Source organism: Tachypleus tridentatus, chromosome 3 (genome assembly GCF_004210375.1).
Source record: "Tachypleus tridentatus isolate NWPU-2018 chromosome 3, ASM421037v1, whole genome shotgun sequence".
Lineage (NCBI taxonomy): Eukaryota > Metazoa > Arthropoda > Merostomata > Xiphosura > Limulidae > Tachypleus > Tachypleus tridentatus.
The window spans coordinates 74,040,022-74,055,026 of NC_134827.1; the positions used below are offsets into that span (position 1 = coordinate 74,040,022).

Here is a 15,005-nt window from a genome sequence, read left to right on the forward strand (position 1 = left end):
GAGGGAAGACCGCTTGTCATCACCACCCACCGCCAACTCTTGGGCTACTCTTTCATCAATGAATAGTGTGATTGACTGTCACATAATATGCCACCACAGCTGAAAAGATGAGCATGCTTGGTGTAACGGGAATTCGAATCCGCAGTCAAACGCTCTAAGCACGTGGCTATGTCAAGCCCAGTTGTTTCAGTCCCTATTATAATAAGAAAATTTAGTTCTTGTTTTTTTTCAGAAAAACTCAAGCCTTTTTCCTAATAGTTAATATCTGTTTGCTTGCCAGCTGTACATGTTATTAATTTTGGATTATAAGCATGAGTCGAATTTAATTAATAAAATTGGATTAAAAATAACACATGTTATAGATATTAATATTAAAAAAGTTTAATGATTAAATTATGAATATAAAACAGCGTTTCGTCCAGAGAAAGAAAGCCAACCATTTCTTTTGTAAAACATAACTTCCATCTTTAATTCAGTTTTGTTAATTAGCGCCCTCTCGATCTGTTCTATGTCTTCTTGTTTTGTTTCGGGTCCAAAAAGAAACGAACAAGCGCAACCCTTTTGCATGATCTGGACCCTGGAGAAACCGGTGAGGTCACAGAATCCGTCAGAACAGTAAACAATTGGAAATACTGCGGGAACTTGGGCATTTCCCAGCACAAAGTTGCTATCTGGAAAAAACAAAAACACCCAAACAAATCTTTAATAAAATATATATGTAGAATACACTTACATTTTAAAACCATTTCTTAAGTATCAAAGGAAGATTTTCCTTAGTTATTCAGAAAAAAACAACAATGGTTATTTGGATAGCAACTCCAAATAAAAAAATATATATAATAATGACAGACTCTCAAGTTGGGCAAATAACAAAATAATTAAAAACTGCATTAATAAATAAAACTTACGCGATGTATAAACTAGAAGTTAAGATGTAAGTTGTAGCCAGAGGAACATAAGCCAGTAATTAAATAGAATGAAACTGGGGGGAAATGTAGAAAGTTATTTTGTTTCTTTCAATAATATTTAATTGTTTTCATTTTGAAAATATTACATCATCCTTTGTATGACGTCACTACTTTTATATAGCATGTTGTAATTTATAGTGTATGTTTTTGTTATTTATATAGCATGTTGTTATTTATATGGTATATTATTATTTATATTGTATGTCGCTGTTATTTAATTAATGGTTGTTGTTTCTGTTTACAAGGATCATGGTTATAGTTAAAAGGACTAAAGTGTTATTTAAATAAATTTATTTTTCTAATTCGTCGCTTAAAACAATTAAAATGTTAATGAATTTATATGAAGATAAATTATTTAAATACACAAAGGAAGAAAATGATTCGAAGATGCTTGAAATTATATAATATTTCTCTTAATTTTTTTTATTTATTCTTGGTTATTAGAAGGAAAAATTATCTTAATAAAAATTCAAGTGAAAAAGGCTTAAAGAGCGTTTCCTTTGCTTAAACCGAATTTAATTACGAAAGTGACTGAGGATATATTTGAGTAAAATATTTTCCAATATTACTTCAGGAAATCTTGGAAATGCTACCATTGATTTCTTTCTACCTATCTGTATTCACAAGTAGCGCTTAAGAGTATAATAAAGGCACAGGAACGCGTTACGGTTACAGTTGTAAAATCTAATGTAAAGAAAATTGTCGTATTCTGAACTACTCACACGATTCATAAAAAGAGTTTCTTACACCCGATCAAATACCGGGCATCAGGAGAGTCAGAGAGGGTAGAAAGTTTGTCCCTCTTCCGAGATGTTTATGAACTACACTGATTGAACGTAGACTAGCCAATCATACTTTTCCCAAGTCTTTTCTTGCGTCAATAAACGATATACAGCTAGCGAGAAAGAAGTAAGTTGACGCAAGAGATGTGGTTTTCTTTGAGTCCTTGTATGTTTGAATGTTGCGCGAAACTATCCGAAAGACATGCGCACTACCTGTCTCTGATTGAACAGTAGTAGACTAGAGGGAAGGTATCTAGTCAACGCCACCGACCGCTGATTTTTAAACTACTCTTTTAGAAACAAAAAGGTGGATACATTAGATGACGGGATTCAAATCAGTGACCCGCAGGCTGCTTATCGAACCGCTATACAAATCAGCCTGCCTTTGAACACTGAGAACTAACACTGTATGATAATTCTTATATCATATCTGAATCTAAAACATTTTGTTTTGCTCATATGCTAAGTTTATAAGGTAAGTAGTTTGTGAAATGTTTAAATAAACAAAATATCCGCAAAGCACATAATGTTAAACAGGAATATGTCATCCTTACAACAAAGGGTGGTACAATCATAGCTAAACAGGAATGTGTCATTTTTACAACAAAGAATGATCTAATCACAGATAAACAGAATTGTGTCATCCTTACAGCAAAGAATGCTCCAATCACAGCTAAGCAGGATTATATCATTCTTACCACAAATATTGGTCCAATTATAGCTCATGGTCATTATACACAAGAGAGAGATCTTCCATCGTTTGTCTTCATGGTTTACAGGAGTGATCAGCCAAAGTTTCTTGCTAACATCTACAAAATACGTAGTCACTTCAGTTGATCATAACCTACTAAAATGGGGTCAGTCCCAGCTGACGACCATATCCAAAAGGTAGTACGAATAACAACTTGTTTCTCACAAGAATTATCCTGAAACTAAAACATTTCTCAAACTATTACCACTTCGCCAAGTGACCCAGCTGATCTACTTGGGAGTTGGATAGGTTTGATGAATCTTCAGGGTTGGTAGTACCTGTAATTTCATGGTGATGTTGCGGCTTTCAGAAAGAGGAAATGTAAGACATCATTTATTCAACATGTTTGTGAAAATAAAAGAATGGTGTTAATTTTTTGTAATTGTAGAAAACAGAGTAAGATTATAATGCTATAATTTTTATTTGTTTTATAAAGTTGTGAGATTTGTAGTAAACAATAAAGAACTGTGAGTAGAAAACTGAATCAAGAATGTCTAATGAACATTTGCTCACATTACTGACTCAAGACAGACTATCTCTAGCGATCAAAGTTGTGTCGGGTTGTGTTAGTCAGCCAGTTACCTTCCCAACTATTCCTTGACAAACAATAACCTGGAGTAACCGAAGAGTTTGTGTCGGATTGTGTTAACTAGCTAGTTACCTTCCTCACTATTCCTTGACAAACAGTAATCTGAAGTAACCCGAAAGTTTGTGTCTGGTTCTGTTGTTCAGCTAGTTACGTTCCCCAATACTCCTTAACAAACAGTAACATGGAGTAACCCAACACAAACAGTAACATGGAGTAAATTGCAGGACGTATTGAGATACATTATTTTTAGTTTACCTCTTCAAAATTAGCGACAGTTTACGCACATAGATCACCAGAAGGACTGTGGTTAAGAATAATTCGATATAATTGTGGAATATGTGACAAAGGATACAACATATAAAAATAAACGCAAACATCGTTATTTCAGTAACATCTTTTACTGTCTTCTTAAATAACAATACTCCATATACTACTTCTGATACACAGAAAGATACCAGAAGGTATATGTTCTTCATCTAATGCTAAAAGATAACCGAAATTCATTATATTGTTCTTCGGTTACTTCCGAACATTTCTATTACAGAAACTCTTTACCCGGAACTAACAACCATGTTCTTCTATTTTGATACTTTTTTCTTCAACAGCATATAAAAATTTTAAGACTTCAGATCTCGACCGTCAGAATCCCCATAAGGTGATTTTAAGGTCACAAGTTTGGAGAGTGACAATTTTAATATCTTTGTAGTACATACTTTCCAAAAGAACAGTGGTATTTATTAATAAGGTATGCTTCAGAATAAACAGTCGAATTGAATAATAAGGTATGCTTTAGCAGAAACAGTGGAATGTATGAAAAAGGTATGCTTTAGTAAGAACATTGCTATTTCTTAATAAGGTTTGCTTTAGCAGGAAAAGTGGTATTTACAAATCAGGTATGATTTAGGAGAAACAGTAGTATTTATTAGTAAAGTATGCTTTAGGAAGAACAGTGGTGTTTATTAACAATGTATGCTTTAGAAGGGACAGTGGTATTTATTTATAAGGCATGCTTTACGAGGGACAGTGGTATTTATTCGTAAAGTTTGCTTTAAGAAGAACAGTGGTATAAAATAAAGACTTTAGGACAAACAATGGTATTTTTAATAAGGTATGATTTAGGAAAAACAGTAGTATTGGTTAATAAAGCATGCTTTAGGAGGAACTGTGGTACTTATTGATTAGGCATGATTTAGGAGAAACAGTGGTATTTATTAATAATGTTTCCTTTTGGGAGGAAGTGTGGTATTTATTAATAAGCTATGCTTCAGGAGAAAAAGTAGTATTTATTAATAAGGTATGCTTTAAAAAGAACAGTGTTATTTATTAATAAGGTATGCTGCAGGAAGAACAGTAGTATTTATTATTAAGTTAGGCTTTGGGAGGAACAGTGGTATCTAGTAATAAGGTATGCCTAAGAAGGAACAGTAGAATTTCTTTTTCAGGTATACTTTAGGAGGAACAGTGGTATTTATTAATAAGATATGCTTTAGGAGGAACAGTAGAATTTCTTAATGAGGTATGCTTTCGGAGGAAATAGTGTATTTATTAATAACGTATGCCTGACGAGAAACAGAAGTGTTTATTAATAAGGTATGCATTAGAAGTAACAGTGGTATTTTCAATACGATATGCCTTCGAGGAACAGTGGTATTTATTAATAAGGTATGCTTTAGGAGGTGCAGTGATATTTCTTAATGAGGTATACTTTTGGAGGAATCGTGGTATTTATTAATAAGGTATATCTTAGAAAAAACAGTATATTTATTAATAAGGTATGCTTAAGAGGAACAGAGGTATTTATTAATAATATTTTCTTCAGGAGGAACAGCGGTATTTATTAAGAAGGTATGCTTTAGGAGAAACAGTGGTATTATTAATAAGGTATGTTTTATGGGAAACAGTGATATTTATGAATAAGGTATGTTTTAGGAGGAACAGTGTTATTTATTAATAAGGTATGCTTTATAAGAATAAATAGTATTTTAATAAGGTATGCTTTAGGAGAAGAAGTAGTATTTTTTAATAAGGCATGCTTTAGGAGAAACAGTGGTATTTATTAAAAAGGTATGCGTCAGGCAGAAGAAAGATAGTTAATACTGCATAATATACTGACCTACTATAAAGGTCTATCATTATGGTACTACATAAACTACTGACATACTATGAAAGTCTACTATTATCGTACTACGTAATCTTCTGACATACTATAAATCTACCATTATCGTTCTACCTAAACTACTGAGATAGTATGAAGGTGTGTGTATCATTATTTTAATACATAAACTACTGTCATACTGTAAAGGTCTACCATTATCGTACTACATAGACATCTGATACATTTACAACAACTACAATTCCAAACGTTACAGACAAAGACTAAAGGTTTGGTTTTGGTTTGCTTTTAATTTCGCGCAGCGAGAGCTCTCTGGACTAGAGGAAGGCAGCTAGTCACCATCAACCATCGCCAACTCTTGAACTACTCTTTTACCAACGAATAGTGGAATTGACCGTCACATTATAAAATTCCCACGGCTGAAAGGGTGAGCATGATTGTTGTGACGGGGATTCAAACCCACGACACTCAAATTACGAGTCGAGTGCCTTTTCCACCTGGCCAAGCCAGGCCTTCCCGATAAAACAGTAATTGAACGGAAATATAGCAAGTGTGTTAATTTTTTACAGTACACAGACACTAAGATGTAAAACACACAGCGATAACAGAAAGTTCTTTATTACTTAATTTCTAGTTGGAAGCTGAACTAAGTGTATAATCTTTAATTTTCATTCAAAGATAGTTTAATTGAGAAGTTAATGATTTGAGTGTGTTTACACCGAACTGTGTAATCGACGTAAAAAGACCTTAATTTTACCCAGGTGAAGCTAAGAGAATCAAGTAACTAAATATATATATATATTGAAAAAATAATTAAACTTTTGTACAGCTTTCGACCATCTTCGTCAAACAAAGCGTACTTAAAATATTGACATAATTCGATCACTTAGTCGTATTAAATGCTGCATGGTCTTGAAAGACGGTTTTTGATGAACTAGAACGTACATGAACTAGCAAAATGGTTCTTATTTCTCATCCAAGATTATTAGATTAAGACAAAGACAAAACAAATGAGCTCTAAGTTTTTAGATTTTGGAAGAATTCAGCTCTCCAAGTGTTTTGTTACGTTTAGGAAGAATTCGATTCTGTTAGCGTTTAGAGTTTTCAAGAATTCAGCTCTTCAAGTATTTAGGTTTTGGAAAACTTTACTTTCTATTAGTTGAAACCCTCTTCGTTTCTAGCTGTGCTGTTTTCTTTTTCTTTTCAATGTTATTGAAGTAACTCAAGATACGTACTGACAAGTTTAGCTAATTATGTATTTTAGATTACTTATTACATTCTCAACCTTTTATCAAATAATTGGTCCTTTATAGTCTTGAATTCAATATCATGTAACACAAAATAACGTGTAAAGCATCTAATGAAATTTCACGCATACTTTCAAATAACCACATTAGTATTCCTATTTTGAAAGATTTAAATCGAGGAATAACTTAATTTCCACATCCCGATCCAAAGTGACATTTTAAATGTAACCACAGCACGATGGATAATTATCTTCACTAAGTCCACTCGTGGTTTTATTGTGGGAGAAACTTTGAAGGCTGAAAACTCGTTAAGAGTGATGAAACACTAGGTAGTAACTTTAAGACAATTAATGTCGGTTCATAGCTTAGCGATGTGTCTACAATATCGTAAAACTGTGCCAAACGTAACGTCTGATTAATTTATAAGTTGTAATATACACACATGTAGATATCTATATATGGAAAAAAATGGTACGTAATTTTGATGATAGTATGCTAAGGTGGTCTAGAACCGGTTATCTTTGGATACCTGTTAGTTACGTTTGGTTAATACGTACTACTAGTTGTAAGGATAATTTTCAAGAACCTGATTTTTAAAATAACTAAATTTTATTTAAAATTAATTGTATTGTGAATTTTGTAATTATCGTAAATATAACATTTGAGAGCTGTTTCGATGTATGATAACAAGTTAATAAATGAAACCTTATAGTCTAATATATCAGACCTTCATGAAAATATGATAAGTTAAAAAAGGCTATAACGATACATGTCTTTCCGCCTAGTCCCTGAAAGTGTTCTGGTTCAAGAGTAAATAAAACCAACTAAAAGTAACAAATATTTTTATTTCTTGCTTTTAAAGCTCATATGTTATGTTATATTATAACCTAAAGAGTTCATGATTCTTGTTGCGATTCATGGCATGGGCAAGTTTCACTGGCGACACAAAAGTATAACTTGCAAAGTTAAGAGCCTCTTATGTGACATCATCTTATTGTCTACTGACTTACTGAGAGACAACAAGCTATTCCTATAGTAAAAGTAGGATTATGTAAACAGTAAAACATGACGCAACAAGAGCATAAACGTTGGAGCAACAGAGATATCCAAAACGTCATCTTTTTTTTATGGTTTTGTTTTATGGCAAAACGACGCTTAGTTATTTTCAGTCGATTCTTTTATTAATAAAAAGTAACTAAAAAATCATCCGTTTTTCCAAACCGAAACACTTTTCGAAAAATTAGGACAAAAAAAAAAAGGCTTGGAATCGAAGTATTTACACCGAGAATCTTAGACCAAACACGATAGAAAACCGAAAATATATTTTTGTAATGTTTTATATATTATAATAAACAACGCTTATCAATACAAATTGCAACCGGTTGCAAAATAAGCAGAAAAAGTGTTAAATGTTACTAGCAAAAACTTTCTCTGCATACTGGGACCCAAGATTTTTCACAATAAATAAACCGTCGAATACCTCAATTTGATCGGAAAAAGAGTAGCCGAAAAGTTGACAGTCAGAGTTTTCTACTGGTTTTCTTCGCTCTAATCTAGCTCGGAGTTAGCGATGGAAGTGTATTGATAGCAATTGGAAATTCTGAAACAATATTTTATGAATTGTAAAGAAATATTGTTGTTAAATTTACACTAAAGATAAGCGAAGTGAAATATTTCTAATGCCCTTAGAGATGATATGAAAGAAGTAGGTTATGAGAAGACATGGGCTGTTTCATAATGAAAACTTTAGCATCCATAACATTGTGAACTGCTTAAAGCAATCCTGTTTTAAGAGTTGGTGGTGTTTATGACAGTCATAAAACTTAATGTATCTACACCCAATATCTTAACCAAGACATCAACACCTAATATCGAAATAAACACATCTACATCTAAACAATTTAACAGTCGATGTCTTAACCAATACATCAAAACCTATTTTCTAAAACAACACAACTTCCCCTTACCCACTTAAAGTATCTGCACCTAACCAAATTAACGCATTTACACCCAATGTTTTAACCAATACATACACACCTAATCTAGAAACCAACACATCTACATCTAACCAACTTAACACCTAATATCTTAACCAATACATCAACACCTGATCTCAAAACCAACACACTTACACCTGATCAGCCGAACTACTTGCACCATTAATATGGTGTATCCATATCTGAAGACGCAAGCGATACAATAATGAACAATTTAACATTACAGTATCAAATCTATTAGTTTATAGGAAGTATACCGTTCGATGATAGAGTGGAAAATATGTAATTTACCAAAAGATAATTAAGGTATCAATGATAAACAATCACTGACATTTAGTTTCTTGTGTCGTCGCTAGTCGTCTCTACTAAAAGCCACTGTAAGTGCCAAACTGCAATTTAGTTGAAAGTTTCTCCAGTTAGTTAAGCTGTAAGTGTTTTATATTAAAGGTGTTTTGCTAAAGAAACACCAACTCTTTAAACACAGTGTCTTCCATTATTGATTAAGTGTGTTTTCGAGTGAGATACGTTACTTTTGGCGATTCTGTGCCTTTTCGCTTTCGAAGATTATAATTAGTTGTGATGTCTCAGTTTCTTAATTAATGAAATTATGATGTGATTAATCTATCTTGTCTTGATGTTTTCCCAAAACTTTCTATTACGCTCTGAAACTACCGAGTAATGTTTGTACGCACTGAAACGAAAAAAGTAATATACTTAAATGATAGTATTTTTTCTGATGTATTTCATAAAAACATATGTGATAAAAATATGTTAAAATGAAACTAATGTTATTCCATACGAATAGAGTTCTTGTTGCCCCCCATTCCACCCCTTTCGTGGATTTAAATGTTAAACTTGTATTAGAAGTTTGTTTCCTAAATATACCCTCACAACTCAGGGATAAAAATAAGGGATAAAAGCGATTAAGCTCAGGGTTAGATACCTGTCGTAGTTTACGAATCAGTTCAAAACGAAAAAAAGGTTAGCGCAGATGGTTTGAGTAGCTTCAACATTTGCTTATAATACAAGTTACAACGTTCAGCGCAAGAAAGCTGAAATACCGAAAGACAAACTTTTAAAATAAGTATTTTATTGATAATTTGAAGATTCGTTTTACTTCAATAAAACAAATCTATATTATATTAAGTAAAATTATTTTATTAACTTATAAAGACAATAACAATGACGACGATACACAAATAAAATTAGTGGTAATCGCTACAATATGACTCACAGCAACACTCGTTTGCTCATGACCGCCATGGCCAGGTGGTTAAGGCACTCGACTCGTAATCTGAAAGTTGCAGATTTGAATCCAGGTCGCACCAAACATGTCCGCCCTTTCAGCTGTGTGGACATTATAATGTGCGGTTAATCTCACTATTCGTTGGTAGAAGAGTAGCTAAGGAATTGGCGGTAGATAGTGATGACTGAATGCCTTTTCTCTAGTCTAACACAACTAAATTAGTGACAGCCCTCGTGTAGCTTTAAGCGAAATTCAAACCAAACCAAAGAGTAGCGTTAAAATCTGAATGATAAACTCATCATAATGGACACAAAGATTAGCAACAAAAATGTGTTTAGATATGATGACGAAAATTCCTTATTGGAAACAAAGCCGGCAGCTATAATATTTTCGATATGATGATATAAACTCAATATTGAAGACTAAGACTGGCACCTATAATGTATATAGATATCACGAAATAAACTCCATACTGAAGACAAAGACTACCAGCTACAAAGTCGTTAGATATGATGAGACAAGCTCCATATTGAAGACAAAAGGTAGCAGCTAAAATGAGTTCAGGTATGATTAGATAAACTACACAATGCAGACAAAGGATGGTAGGTAGAATGTGTTTAGTTATGATGAAATAAACTCATCATGTTGAAGATAAAGACTGGCAGCTACGATGTGTTTAGATATGAGGAGATAATCTATATATTAGAGACAAAGACTGGCAGCTACAATGTCATTGCATATTATGAGATAAACTGACCATATTAAAGACAAAGACTAGCAGCTAAAATACGATTAGATATGATGAGACAAACTCCATATTGAAGACGAAAGCTAGCAGCTAGAATGAGTTCAGCTACAATGTGCTTAGATATGATGAGATAAACTACACATTGGAGACAAAGAATAGCAACTACAATGAGATAAACTCCGTATTGGAGACAAAGCTACAATGTGTTTAGATACGATGAGATAAACTAATCATATTGAAGACAATAACTATCTGCTTCAATGTGTTTAGAAATGATGTGATAAATACACATTGAAGACAAAATCTGGCATCTACAATGTGTTTAGATTTGATAAGATAAAGTACATACTGAAGAAAAGACTAGCAACTAGAAGGTGTTTAAATGTGTTGAGATAAACTCCATATTAAAGACATCAAATGACATATACAATGTGTTTAGAGATGATGACCCAAACTCCATATTTGACACAAAGACTGGCAGCTACAATGTGTTTAGATCTGACGAGATGAAATAAACATATTGAAGAGTAAGAATGGCAGATACAAAGTGTTTAGATATAATGAGATAAACTACATATTGAAGGCAAAAAGTAACAGCTACAATGTGTTTCTATACCATGAGATAAACTCAGTACTGGAGACAATATGCTTAGATTTCATGAGTTAATCTCCATACTGGAGACAATAACTGGCAGCTGCAGTGTGTTTAGATATGATGAGATAAAATTCGTATTGGATACAAAGACATGTAGTTACGATGTGTTTCGATATCATGATATAAACTCTCTAGTGGAGAGAAAGACTAGCAGCTACAATATTTTTTGATATGATTAGATAAACTCCATATTTGAGACAAGCATTGGCAATTACGATGTGTTTCGATATGATAATATGAACTCGATATTAGAGACAAAAAGTGGCAGCTACAATGTGTTTCGATTTGATGAGATAAACTGCGTACTGGAGACAAGGAATATCAGACACAATGCGATTAGATATGGTAACATAAACACCATACTGGGGACAAAAACTTGTAGCTATCATGTGTTTAGATATGGTGAAATCAATTCCATATTGGAGACGAAAACTAGAAGATACAATATGTTTATGTATGATTAGATAAACTCCATATTGGAGACGAAGACTGACAGTTACAATATGTTTAGATATGATTAGATAAACTCCATATTGGAAACGAAGACTAACAGTTACAATATGTTTAGATATGATGAGAAAACTCATCATTTTGAAGACAAAAACTTGCTTCTACAACATTTTTAGATATGATGACATAAACTACATATGGGAGACAAAGAATAACAACTACAATGTGTTTAGATGTGATGAGTTTACTCCACATTCGAGACAAAAAATAGCAGCGAGAATGAGTTTAGATATGATGAGATAAACACCATATTGGAGATAAAGACTAGCAGCTACAATGTGTTTAGATAAGATGAGATAATCTCCATACTGGAGACAAAGACTAGCAACTAAAATGTGTTTCGATATGATGAGATAAACTCCATATTGGAGACAAAGAGTAGCAGGTACAATGTCTTCAGATATGTTGATATAATCTCTATATTGGAGGCACGGACTGGCAACAACAATGTGTTTAACTATGATGAGATAAACTCTATATTAGAGATAAAGACTAGCATCTACAATGTGTTTAAATATGATGAGATAAACTTCATATTGGAGACAAAGACTAGCAGCTTCAATGTGTTTAGATATAATGAGATAAAATCCATATTGGAAACAAAAACTTGGAGCTACAATGTGTTTCGATATGATGACATCATATTCCTATTGAATGTATCACGACTAGGAAATAAGATTTGTGGTCATTTATCGGAATACTCCAAATCATGGAAACATGGTTTAAAAAGTACAGTTGATGATTCTAATATCAAGTTAAAGATTGTACACTGTTCAAACTAAACAGATGATGATTTATTTTGTTTATAGAGAAGTCTGAGTATTTGTACTGAAGATTTGGAATCTGCATTATTGTGTGTTCTGATATATTCTCTTTCAACATTTTCCAGTTCCCACATCTCCTTTTATTGAGCTAAAAACGACTTGTATCTACATGAATTACAATCTGTCTCGAAAAGAGTGATCAACAGGTCTTGTCTGAGAGATTATCAAAATATAAAGATAGCACCAGAGGACAATAGAACCTTACGGTTATTAAAGTATATCAAGGGTTTTCCTCAGACTAGAAAAGAAAAACATTCATCCACACACCATGATTCCCAGGAAAGACCTCACTTGTTGCACAACGTTGCACTGTTTTTGTTAACTGTCTCTGCAGGTGTATCGGATTTTTTCTGCTTATTCTATAATTAACTGACGGTAAAGTCCTCAAATACAGAAAACATTGAGAACCTGTTATAATCAATACAACGGTGAGCTTGATACAGAAATATATTTGAAGATAACAAATCAGTGTGCTTTGCTAGATGTCTTTTTGACTATCGGTCGAAACGTTCCACACGCAGGTTGTGAAGGGAGATTTGATGACTACTTGGACAGAGTTTGGAAGCTCTAAGTCTCATCTGACAATATTTACACGTACGTGTGCAACAGTCTTCGACTGTTAACGTCTAAGAACGAGAGTGGAAGAAGGGAAACTACTAAAACTTATGATTTTGTTATGACACAAGAAGCTCCTGGAAATCGAATCATTCACTGGTGTTTTCTTTCACGATAACATAACAAGTTGGGCACATCCGTTGTACAGACCGTGTAGAGGCTAGCGTGCACTTCGTGAGTGCTCATGAAGGCAACACTTGCGTGCGTTTCTCCTCGTGCTACTATAATGGCAGATTAATATATATACATATATAACGATTTACCGAAATCTTTCTATTCTAAATATCGCAAAATTGTGGGATAATTTGTGGCTGTTCCAGATTTACCATTACAACTGTAAAGCTTATTAAATAAAATATTATAAAAACTATTTTCAGAGATGTCAATGTTATCTTTTGATCAAAGTAGCATGAATATATCTCAGAAATGAAAACCTATACCCTCTTTAATAACAACATTTTAAGTCGTATACCCAATATTACCTGGCAACGTTTGACCAGCCCAGGAAAATTAGGTTTTTCCTAAATCTTTACACTAAACCAACAATGCATAATAATTAAAAAGTAGATATAGTAACAAAATGGTGTGCTACAAAATGTCCACTCTAAGATAAGTATTTCACCTTTCAAGGCCAATGTCTATCGCAAACTACCATACATTGTGAATGATATGAATAGTTTGAATTGGCGCAAAACTAACGAGAGATATGTGCAGTAACAATCTCTAATTCAACAAAGAAAGACTAGAGAGAAAGTAGATAGCTTTACCCACCCAACACAAACTACATGGCTACTCTTTTATCAACTGTCCCGGCACGACCAGGTGGGTTAAAGCACTCGATTCGTAATCAGGGTCGCGAGTTCGAGTTCCCGTCACACCAACCATGCTCGCCCTTTGACCTGAGGGGTTGTTATAAAATTCCGGTCAACCCCACATTCGTTGGTAAAAGAGTTGGCGGGAGTTGGTGATGAATAGCTGCCTTCCCTCTAATCTTACAATGCTAAATTAGGGACGGCTAGCGTAGATAGTCCTAGAGTAACTTTGCGCGAAATTCAAAACAAACAAACCAACCTTTATCAACTAAGTGTGGGATTAATCATCACTTTATAACGTCCCCACGGCTAGAAGAGCGAGTAAGTTTGGTAGGGAGAATCGAATCCATGACTCACAGCTTACGAGTCTAACGGCCTATCCACCTTGCCATGCAAGATCCACATATATTATTAAAACTTTTTCTTGGTTCATGCAAGTTAGTAAGTTTGAGTCCTGAACCCATATGCTAAATTAAAAAAGTGAAATAACCTTTATGAGAAAAATAACAAAATTAAACTTTGTACTACGTATATAAAAAACATTATATGTAGTAAAATACTAAAAATTTAAAATAAAATTATAACATCTATTTAAAAGAAAGAGAGAATGTTGTATTTTCTGTTTGTAGTCTCGTAAAGAAGACGGTGTATAGTGTTTTTTTATGCTTCCCTTTCACAAGAAAACAATAGTTCTATTACACAAATGATTCAAGTTAACAGAAATAAAAATCAAGACTACATAAGTAGTTACACCATGTAACAAAATTTTACTCTTTCTTGTTCCTGGGCAGAAAGTGTTATTTCCCAATTGCTTATGCCTAAAGTAAATGGAAAAGACCCATTTTTCTCTTCAAACTTTGCTTTTGTGACCTGGGAGCGTATAACGAAAACATGATGGAAGACTATATTTGGGGGCTGATACGTGAAAGTTATTTACAATACAGTCGCAAATCTCGAAAAACTACTCACGTCTAAACATTTTTGTATTACTTTAATATATATACATGCAAATCTTGATTCATATTTTGTTTTATTCAGATCTTATGCAAATGAAAATGTGCAAATTTGCCCGCTTTTACATAGAAAATAAGTTAATTTCTAAATTTCATTATCCAGGTTACAAAAGCAAAGTTTTAAGGGAATAATGG

General features: G+C 33.2%; 2 protein-coding genes across 3 annotated transcripts in view; one reads left to right on the forward strand and one right to left on the reverse strand.

Annotated features, from left to right (window-relative positions):
- LOC143247191 (uncharacterized) overlaps window positions 1–15,005 on the forward strand; it is a 110,426-nt gene that overhangs the window by 42,527 nt on the left and 52,894 nt on the right. The gene's annotated exons all lie outside the window — the stretch shown is intronic.
- LOC143247190 (voltage-gated delayed rectifier potassium channel KCNH8-like) overlaps window positions 1–15,005 on the reverse strand; it is a 65,503-nt gene that overhangs the window by 32,958 nt on the left and 17,540 nt on the right. The window contains exon 3 of the mRNA XM_076494842.1: window positions 438–671. Coding sequence (XP_076350957.1) covers window positions 438–671 — 234 coding nt within the window. The remainder of the gene's footprint in view (window positions 1–437; window positions 672–15,005) is intronic.